Source organism: Babylonia areolata, chromosome 8 (assembly GCF_041734735.1).
Source record: "Babylonia areolata isolate BAREFJ2019XMU chromosome 8, ASM4173473v1, whole genome shotgun sequence".
NCBI classification, from domain to species: Eukaryota; Metazoa; Mollusca; class Gastropoda; order Neogastropoda; family Buccinidae; genus Babylonia; species Babylonia areolata.
The window spans coordinates 30224348-30235161 of record NC_134883.1 but is presented as its reverse complement, the minus strand read 5'-3'; the positions used below and the strand labels follow the sequence as shown (position 1 = coordinate 30235161).

General features: G+C 46.3%; 1 protein-coding gene across 1 annotated transcript in view; it reads left to right on the top strand.

Annotated features, from left to right (window-relative positions):
- LOC143285266 (uncharacterized) overlaps nucleotides 1–9556 on the top strand; it is a 65907-nt gene extending 56351 nt beyond the window's left edge. Inside the window, exons 28-34 of the mRNA XM_076592524.1 lie at nucleotides 609–682; nucleotides 2401–2532; nucleotides 3593–3741; nucleotides 4616–4733; nucleotides 5140–5294; nucleotides 6497–6632; nucleotides 8091–9556. Coding sequence (XP_076448639.1) covers nucleotides 609–682; nucleotides 2401–2532; nucleotides 3593–3741; nucleotides 4616–4733; nucleotides 5140–5294; nucleotides 6497–6632; nucleotides 8091–8159 — 833 coding nt within the window. The 3' untranslated portion in view covers nucleotides 8160–9556. The remainder of the gene's footprint in view (nucleotides 1–608; nucleotides 683–2400; nucleotides 2533–3592; nucleotides 3742–4615; nucleotides 4734–5139; nucleotides 5295–6496; nucleotides 6633–8090) is intronic.
- Nucleotides 9557–10814: the final 1258 nt, after the last annotated feature.

Genomic DNA, 10814 nt, shown 5'->3' with positions numbered 1-10814 from the left:
CATAGCGCAGCACAGCCCAGCAAAGCTGAGCTGTACTGTGCTTTGTTGAATAATGCCGTGCTGAGTGCTTTGCTGTGTTGAGTTGTTTTGTGTGTTTTTTTCTTTCTGAAGGCCTAAGTGCACAGCGCATCACAGCACAGCACAGCACAGCACAGCATAACTCAACACAGCACAACACAGCCCACCACAACATAACACAGCACAGCTCAGCACAACATAACTCAACACAGCACCACATAACGTAACACAGCACAGCTCAGCACAACACAACTCAACACAGCACAGCTCAGCACAACACAACTCAACAGCACAGGGCAACACAACCCAGCACAGCGCAGCATAACTCAACACAACACAGCACGGTACAGTACAGAACAACACAGTACAACACAGCACGGTACAGCACAGCACAGCAAAATGCCGCACAGCACAGTGCAACACTGCGCACGGCAGCACAACACAACACAGCACAGCACAGCAAAACGCCACTCAGCACAGTGCAGCACTGCGCAACACAACACCAACATCAATACATTTCAGTACCAGTGAGTAAAGTAGCGTAAGGAACAATACTCCAACAGTTCGCCTTGTTTTCGTTTGTTTTTCAGACGACAAGCATTTGGTGTTTCTGACGCAGCATGTCAAGGGGCGTAATCAGTACATAAACGCTGTCTACATGCCGGTAAGTGACCCAAAACGAGCAAAACAATACAAAAAGAATATACATAGAAAAAAAAATAATAATAATAAGGCAATCAAATCAAACCATTCTGAGTCAGAACCTTGAAGAGTAAGCGAGAATTCAATGATATTACCAACATTCTTTCGAACGAACGAACACATACACACACACACACACACACACACACACACACACACACACACAGGAATAAGAAAATATAGACGCGACAATGCGATATATTCATTGTAGCATGCAGTAAACTCTCTCACTCTCTCTGTCTCTGTCTCTCCATCTCTGTCCATGTCTCTGTATCTGTCTCTTTCTCTGTCTCTCTGTCTCTGTCAATTGATATGATACGTTTTAATGTTGAGGCATAAATAATTATTTCAGGATTTATATGTACTTTATTGTGTGTTTGTATTGATATGATGTGTGTCGATGTTACATGCGTAAATATTTATTATATGATTTATCTGTACTTTGTTTTCTGTGTACTGTCCAAACCTTGGAGACGAACGACTGAGAGAAAAAAAAAGCACATCACCCTCCTGTCACATGTACTTTAAGCTAATGACAAAGTGCCAAAGTGTCGTACATCTCTGATTAGTTTATTTTGTTTCAATTCTTTTCTTTCTTTCTTTATTTTTTTGTTCCATTTTATATATTTTGCACCATTTTGTTCTGATTAGTACCTACCATGTCACCAGAGCTAATGGCATTAAACATTTCAGTGTTCAGTGGCTCTGTCTGTCTGTCTGTCTCTAACGCTCGCTCCCCACCCCCCACCCCTCTTTCTCCTAACCCTAACTCCCCACCCCCCCTTCCTCCCCTTACTTCCCCCCTAACCCTCACTCCCCACCCCCCCTTCCTCCCCTTACTTCCCCCATAACCCTCACCCTCAACTCAACCTGCTTCCTCCCCTTACTTCCCCCCTAACCCTAACTCCCCACCCACCCCTTCCTCCCCTTACTTCCCCCCTAACCCTCACTCCCCACCCTACTTCCTCCCCTTACTTCCCCCCTAACCCTCACTCCCCACCCCCCCTTCCTCCCCTTACTTCCCCCATAACCCTCACCCTCAACTCAACCTGCTTCCTCCCCTTACTTCCCCCATAACCCTCACTCTCCACCCCCCTTCCTCCCCTTACTTCCCCCCTAACCCTCACCCTCAACTCAACCTGCTTCCTCCCCTTACTTCCCCCCTAACCCTCACTCCCCACCCCACTTCCTCCCCTTACTTCCCCCCTAACCCTCACTCCCCACCTCACTTCCTCCCCTTACTTCCCCCCTAACCCTAACTCCCCACCCCACTTCCTCCCCTTACTTCCCCCCTAATCCTCCCCCCCATTCCTCCCCTTACTTCCCCCCTAACCATCACCCCCCCATTCCTCCCCTTACTTCCCCCCTAACCATCACCCCCCCATTCCTCCCCCCTAACCCTCACCCCCCCCCCCATTCCTCCCCTTACTTCCCCCCTAACCCTCACCCCCACGCCCCCACATTCCTCCCCTTACTTCCCCCCTAACCCTCACCCCCACCCCCCACCCCCATTCCTCCCCTTACTTCCCCCCTAACCATCACCCCCCCATTCCTCCCCTTACTTCCCCCCTAACCATCACCCCCCCATTCCTCCCCCCTAACCCTCACACCTCCCCCCCCTTCCTCCCCTTACATCCCCTCTAACCTGCACCCACGCCCTCACCCCTCCACCTGTTACAGACGTTCCTGTGGCCTCGGGGCAGCATCACCACCCAGCTGCCATTGCCGGACACCTTGCTGGACATGTGGCGCCTCATTGACGGCTGCGACGTCAACACGGTGGTGGCGCTTGGCGACGTGGAGGGACAGAGGGTATACTGTACTGTACTGTTACTGTGTGCTGTACTTTGTCCTTGGTGTTGTGTTGCGTCTGTGGGGCGATTGTGTGTGTATCGATTGTGTGTGTATATGTGTGTGTGTGTGTGTGTGTTGGGGAGTGAGGTGGGGGATTGCGTTGGGGGACGGTGTGTGTGTAGGGGGGGGGAGTGAGGGGGGGGGGTGAGGATGTGTTTGTGTGAGGGGGTCGGGGTGGTGTGTATGTGTGTGACGGGGGATGGTGTGTGTGTGATGTGTGATGTGTGTGTGATGTGTGTGTGTGTGTGTATGTGTGCGTGTATGTGTGATGTGTGTGTGTGTGTGTGTGATGGGGGTGGTATGTACATGTGTGTGTGTGTTGTGTGTGTGTGTTTGATGTGTGGTATGTATATGTGTGTGATGGGTGTGGTGTGTGTGTGTGTGTGCGTGTGTGTGTGTGTGTGTGTGTGTGTGTGTAAGGGTTTGTGAGGCTAGAGAGGTGTCGGGGTATTTGAGTGGGGCGGGGGGGGGAGAGTGAGGAGTAAGGTGGAAGGGGGTCGGCGAGGTGCAGGGTACGGGGTGGCGGGGGGGGAGGGGGGTAGAGTGTGAGGTGTAAGGAGGGAGAGAGGAGAAAAAGTTGCGGAGTAAGGATGGGGAGGGTGTGTGTTTGTGCTTGCGCGCGCGTGTGTGTGTGTGTCTGTCTGTCTGTCTGTATGTATGTATGTGTGAGTGTAGTAGTAGTAGTAGTAGCAGCAGCAGCAACAGCATTATCACCATTGTCATTCTTCTTATTATTATTCTATTTATTATATTTATTTGTTGTTATTATCAGTAGTGGTAATAACAGCAATAGTAGCAGCAGCAGCAGCAGTAGTAGTAGTAGTAGTAGTAGTATCATTATTATCATTATTGATTATCCTCATAATCATCATCATCATTATCATCATCATCATTATTGTTGTAATCATCAACACCATTATCATCATCATCATCATCATCATCATCACCTCCATCAGTATCCCTTGTTCCATCCCCTTACTACTACTACTACTACTACTACTACTACTTCCACGCGCAGGACATGTGTCGCTACTGGCCGAAGCTGGGCGAGAGGATGGAGACGGGGTCTTACGTCATTGACGTGCAGTCCGTGGCTCAGATGGGGGAGAGGCTGGACACCTATCTTCTGACCATGAACAAAGAGGTGGGCGTGGGCCACAGCACCCTGTGTTGCTGTTGGTGGCGGTGGTGGTGGTGGTGGTGGTGGTAGTGTCCGTGCATGAATTTGTTGCTGGTGTTGTTGTTGGTGGTGGTGGTGGTGGTAGTGGTGGTGGTGGTGTTGTCGGTGCATGAATTTGTTGCTGTTGTTGTTGCTGATGTTGTTGTTGTGGTGGTGGTGGTGGTTGTGTTGTTGTTGTTGTTGTTGGGCGTGAACCACAACACACTTTGTTGTTGTTGTCCGTGCATGAATTTGTTGCTGTTGTTGTTGTTGGTGGTGGTGGTCGTGGTGGTGGTGGTGGTGGAGGTGTTGTTGTTGTTGCTGCTGTTGTTGTTTTTGGTGGTGGTGGAGGTGTTGTTGTTGTTGCTGTTGTTGTTGGTGGTGGTGGTGGTGGTGGTCGTGGTGGTGGTGGTGGAGGTGTTGTTGTTGTTGTTGTTGCTGCTGTTGTTGTTGGTGGTGGTGGAGGTGGTGGAGGTGTTGTTGTTGTTGCTGTTGTTGGTGGCGGTGGTGGTGGAGGTGTTGTTGTTGTTGTTGTTGTTGTTAATGGTGGTGGTGGAGGAGGTGTTGTTGTTGCTGTTGCTGTCGTTGCTGCTGTCGTTGCTGTTGTTGTTGTTGGTGGTGGTGGTGGTGTTGTTGTTGCTGTTGGTGGTGTTGCTGTTGGTGGTGTTGTTGCTGCTGCTGCTGCTGTTGCTGTTGTTGTTGCTGTTGTTGTTATTGTTGCTGTTGTTGCTGTTCCCTTTGAAAAGTATCATGTGTCTTCTTGTCCGGACTCTTGACTGACTTAGTGTCTGTCAGACTGCATTTGGGATTTTGTTTGTGGCTCTCTTGGTTGGTGTGTGTGTGTCCTGTGGATGTCTGTGTAGCCCATTCACGACCTCATAGCCCGTTACAACGTCTACGTAGCCCCTATCACAACGTCTGCGTAGCTCTTCACGACGGCTCCATAGCCCGTCAGAACGACTGCATAGCCCGTCACATCGACTGCATAGCCCGCCACAACGTACGTGTACACAGCCCAACACAACGACTACATTCATAGCCCGCCACGACGTCTACATAGCCCATCACAACGACTACATAGCCCAACACAAGGACTGCATAGACTACATAGCCCATCACAACGACTACATAGCCCAACACAACGACTACATAGCCCATCACAACGACTGCATAGACTACATAGCCCATCACAACGACTGCATAGCCAACGTTTATATAGCCCGCCACGACGTTTACATAGCCCATCACAACGACTGCATAGCACTGCATAGCCCGTCACAACTACATAGTCCGTCCCAACGACTGCATAGCCCGTCACAACGACTACATAGCACTACATAACCAGGTAACGGTGTGTGTGTGTGTGTGTGTGTGTGTGTCTGTGTGTGTGTCTGTGTGTGTGCCAGACGACCGGAGGGGAGGGCCGGGAGGTGTGCGTGCTGCACCTGAAGGGGTGGGCGGGGAGGGGGTCGGAGGGCATCGGTGACCTGACCCATCTTCTGGACATCCTCTGCAGCCGCTCGGACTCCACGGCCTCTCAGCCCGTCATCGTGCAGTGCCTGTGAGTGGGTGTTGGTGTTTGGTTGTGGGGGTGTGGGTGGCGGTGGGTGTTGGGGTGTTGGGTGTTAGTGCGCTGGATATGGGGGTGGGTGTTAGGGTGTTGGGTGTTGGGGTGTTAGTGCGCTGGGTATGGGGTAGGTGTTGGGGTGGGTGTTGGGTGTTAGTGTGCTGGGTATGGGGTGGGTGTTGGGGTGTTGGGTGTCAGTGTGCTGGCTCGGGATGGGTGTTGGGGGGTGTTAGTGTGCTGGGTATGGGGAGGGTGGGTGTTTGGGTGTTGGGTGTCAGTGTGCTGGGTCGGGATGGGTGTTGGGGGGTGTTAGTGTGCTGGGTATGGGGAGGGGTGGGTGTTTGTTGGGTGTGAGTGTGCTGGCTCGGGATGGGTGTTGGGGGTGTTAGTGTGCTGGGTATGGGAGGGGTGGGTGTTGGGGTGTTGGGTGTCAGTGTGCTGGGTATGGGGTGGGTGTTGGGTGTATGGGGTGTGGGTAGTGTGGATGTGGGGGTGGTGGTGGGGGTTGGATTAGTATGTGTGGGGGTGGGTGTTGGGGGTGGGGTGTGGGTGTTGGGGATGGGTGTTGGGTATGGGGGTGAGGGCTGGGGATGGGTGTTAATGGTGGGTGTTGGGGTGTGTGGGGGTGGATGTTGGGGGTGGGGGTGGGTGTTAGGTGTTGGTGGTGGATATGGGGATGGGGGTTAGGGTGGGTGTTTGTTGGATGAGTGAGGATGGGGGGTAAATTAGCATGTAAAGGTGGTGTGATGGGGAGAGGTATTGTGGGAGAGGAGGGGTGGGGGTGCGGAGGATGTTGTGTGGGTGTGAGGATGAGGGTGGTTTTGTGTGTGTGTGTGTGTGGTGTATTTGTGTGTGTTGTATGCGTGTGTGTGTGTGTGTGTGTGTGTACCTGAAGTAGATTGTGTGTGCGTCGTGCGTGCGTATGTGTTTGTGAAAAAGGAGGATGGTTCTTGTTTGTGTAATTTGATTTTTGTCGCGTTGTTTTTGTTTTGTTTTGTGTTTTTGTGTTTGTTTCTGATTTGGTTTTTTTGTTTGTTTGTTTGTTTGTTTGGTGTGTTTTTTTACCGATTGAAACTGAATTTGCTTTTCATGTCTTACGTGTTCATGTAGCCCATATTCTTTCGTTGTTGTTTTTGTTGTTGAATTCCTCTCTTGCTGTTGTTGTGGTGGTGGTGGTGGTGGTGGTGGTGGTGAAGTGACGGCGGGGCGCTGAGCGGTCAGCTGTGTGCCTTGTGGGAGGTGGTCAGCCGTCTCAAGACGGACGGGGAGGTGGACGTTTACCTGGCAGCTCGCCAGGTGACCACGGTCACTCCGCAGGCCTTCACTGCTGTGGTCAGTCTCTCCAAGATGCAGCATGCAGGAATATATTGTTGTTGTTGTTGTTGTTGTGCGTGTGCTTGTTTTCGGGGGGTGGGGGGGGGGTTGGTTTTTTTTTTGGGGGGGGGTTGCTTTTTTTCTGTTTGCTTTGGGGGTTTTTGTTTGTTTGTTGTTGTCGTTTTTGTTTTGTTTTTATTTTTTGTAGTAGTAGTAGCACTTGACATCTAAAGGAGAAATCGTTAGTACGTTTGCTGATAAAAATGCGATACACACTCAGACACAGACACACACAGACACACACACACACACACACACACACACACACACACACACACATATATATATATATATATATATATATGTGTGTGTGTGTGTGTGTGTGTGTGTGTGTGTGTGTGTGTGTGGAGAGAGAGAGAGAGAGAGAGAGAGAGAGAGAGAGAGATGGTGTGCTGATAGACAGACAGACGGACAGGCAGTCTGCTGTATGTTTGCGCATAGGGAGGGGGGAGGGAGGGAAGGCATGTTCGAGTATGTGTTCGTGCTTGACTGTGTTTTTTGTACATGCTTGCGAGGGAATTTTCCTTATTTCATGAGGACATAAGAAAGTGCCAGGTCTGAAGTTCATTACCGTTAGAATACTCATAAAAATACTCATACCATTAATCAGAATACTCATCAAAATACTCATACTATTAAGATACTCATTAAAACTTAATAATCACACACACCTAAATCATGTAACCATATACGCATTTATATAGCATGGTGAAGTAAATGTCTACATTCATCTCATTCTGCAAAACGTGTCTCGTCGCCCCATGTAGAGCGCTCAAATCCTGATGCTGTGAGTGTGGGGGTGTGGTTTTGTGTGTTGTGTCAGTGGCATGGGTATGATTATAATGTGTGTATGTGTGTCTGTACATGTAGGCCAATGTGAGGGTGTGTATATGTGTGAGTGTTGTTGTTATTGCTGTTGTTTAAATAAAACCGTTTAGTCGGAAAATTTACCCAAACCAAAAAAGAGAAGGCTTAAAGTCACACCAGTCCAAAAACATGAAGTCTCTTCGTTTGCTGATGATTCGATGTTTCTCATTATGATTTTATTACACTCTTTATCGTTGTAAACTCTTTTGAGCTGTACTTTTTTTTTTTTTTTTTTTTTACTTTGTTCGCTATTTTCTTTATTCGTATAGTTGTTGTTGTTTTTGTTGTTGTTTTAACTCACTCAGTATGGCCAGTCCTCTCTTCTCCTCTACACAGACCCCTCGGATGTCCAGTGGGTGTCTGAATGACCCAACCTTTAGCTCCCGTCGTCAGAATTGTGGTTTTCTTTGTCAACATTTACCTCTTCAGTATAAGAGCCTTCCGATTGCAATATTTTGATGATGGTAATTGGGGTGAAACGCTGTTAACATCGTCTCTTTTGCCGTTCGTATGGAGAGAGTTAATTATTAGATGTTTTGTGTGTGACAGGAGGACTACAGATACTGCTACGAAGTGGTGCAGTGTTACCTGACTGAGAATGTCTACGCTAATACCTGATGATGATGAGAACCGCAAGGGAGAACACAGAACACCACAACATGGCTGGGAGTGGTGCTGTTGCTGTTGCTGTTGTTCTTTTTTTTTTTTCATTTGTTTTGTATATACATGCAATCAGCATTGTAATATGCTAATACCTGGCTCGGATTTGAACAAAGACACTTTTTGCATGTCTCCCCAACTTACTTTACGGTAGCACTTTTGGAACTTAATGACATTCCACGCTTCATGATTAATATTATTAGTTCATTTTTTTTCTTTGTTGCCCCGTGGTTACTGCTCTTTTTTTTCTTCTTTTTTCTTTTTTTTTTTTTTTTTTTTTTTTGAACAGGTGCGCGCTTGAGTGAGAAACTTGACGTCACGTTTGTTTTTTCTTCAGCGCAGCGTATGGTTTATTTTGTTGTTTTGCTATCGTTTAACACACACGTAGTACTTGTTATCATCGGATCGGATAAGCTTATTCGTTTGTCAGACTTGAAGTGTGCGTGTGTTTGTGTGTGTGTGTTTTTGTTGTTGTTGTTTCTTGGGGTGCTTGTTTGTTTGTTTGTTTGTTGGGATTTTTAAGAGATTATACCGCGACGCTGGGTTCATGAGCATTCTCCTTCATCCTAAGGGTTTTATTCGTGACACAGATGTTACAGGCAAATTATGTATTTAAAAAAAATATAATAATGATGATGATGATGATGATAATGATATTTTTTTTTTTTTAAAGATTCGTCGTGCTGAGACTATCCTATGTGATACTTTGCTTTCATGTCAGTTAGGGTCACACAAAATCACCATTACCCAGATATCTGACAGCTGAAGTCAAAAGATAATAAATATCAATCGTGCAGCACGAGAATCAGTCTTGAGGTGAACACCTCAAAAACAATCTTGTTAGAGTAGTAACCGTTCGTATAAGGGAGTATCAATTCATGAAGCTTCGTTTGCCTTGACATGATATTGCTCAATTTTTGTAAAGTACCTCTTGAAATGCCCCCAGAAATCTCACAGATGTGTTTAATCTTCAATTTGTTCAATTGCAAATATTTGACTGCCTCTGGAAAACTGGAGAGAAAAAAAACAACCAAGACACTTTTCTTCTGTCTTGTTTCTATAAATGTAGAATTCATTTAAACATAAGAATGGAAATCAAACGCATCGAATGTCGTTGACAACAGATAGTTTTCTTGAATAGCATTTCACGAATGCTAGTGTCATGATTTACTGTCAATCATAATGTACGAGCGGCGGCATTGAAGGATAAATATCAACGTCGTGAAACCAACCGTGGATAGGTAACAGGAGGATCATCAGCGAGCCATGTGTCTCATTCCTGTAAATAGCTCTTGACTGTTTTGTTATTCTCCTTGTTTGTTATCATACACGCCCCACCCCCCACCCCCACCCCACCCCACCCCACCCCATCCCCTAACCTTATCTTTAGATTTCTATGCACATGAAACCGCTTTAAAAGAGCTAGATAAAGGTGGAAGGAGGGATGTTGCATGTTGCATGTTGCAAATTGATAAACGGTTTACCTCCTCATTCGAAAAACTGGGATCCAGACCACTGTTCATGGTCTAAAGAGGGAATGAGTAGATAAACAGAAAATGTGGCTCGTGGGTGATTTTTATCCACAGACACGGAATATCCTAGTCAACCAGCTTTACAAAACTTACAATTGTACATATTTGTATAAAGCGTAAGAATTTTGGATCGTTATCGTTAAATGTGTGCTTTATTTTAAATTGCCATCGTTTTGGAGTAGCTTTAGAGTCCGAATCGTTCTGAGTTAGCTTCAATTTTTTTTTTTTTTTTTTTTTTTTTTTTTTTTACCTTTTACCTAGTTGACTCACTTGTGTAAACAAAGTGAGTCTATGTTTTAACCCGGTGTTCGGTTGTCTGTGTGTGTGTGTGTGTGTGTGTCCGTGGTAAACTTTAACATTGCCATTTTCTCTGCAAATACTTTGTCAGTTGACACCAAATTTGGCATAAAAATAGGAAAAATTCAGTTCTTTCCAGTCATCGTGTTTAAAACAATACCGCACCTCTGGGATGGGCACACACAAAAAATTAAAAAGAAGCCAAATTATATGCAAACTGAATTTACTGTTATATTTATATATTTTTATTCTCTAAACTTGGCACTTTCATCTGATATTCTGACACAACAACAAGAGCAGTCATTTTTATCATTTTTTTGTTCAAACGGGAACTTCTTTTGCCAAGCATGGAAGTTATATTTATTTTGCATGTCTTTGGTGCAGATGGTAAAAAAGGGAAATTAATCTGTAATTAATGCTAGGGGGCTTAATTTGCTTTAAACTGATCTTTCTCGTCTTAAACATTACATTTTGAAATTATACTCAATACATAAAAAGCTTGTGTGTTTTACTCTCAGTGTACAGGGCTTTCACTATGTTCATTCGCCCAAGTGGTCTTTTTCGGAAAATACTAAAATCAATACGACGAGTGGACTTTATAGATCTATTGGCTGAGCCCTGAAGGTCATGGGCAAAAATCAATTGCGTACACATATTTATACATATTCAAAGCGCGTGCTCATATTCTTCGCGAACGCGAACGACGCCATTTTGTTTTAAGTTGTTGACCAGCCCGTTCAATCCTATATTCAATCGACAATACACGATAACATGTGATGGAAGT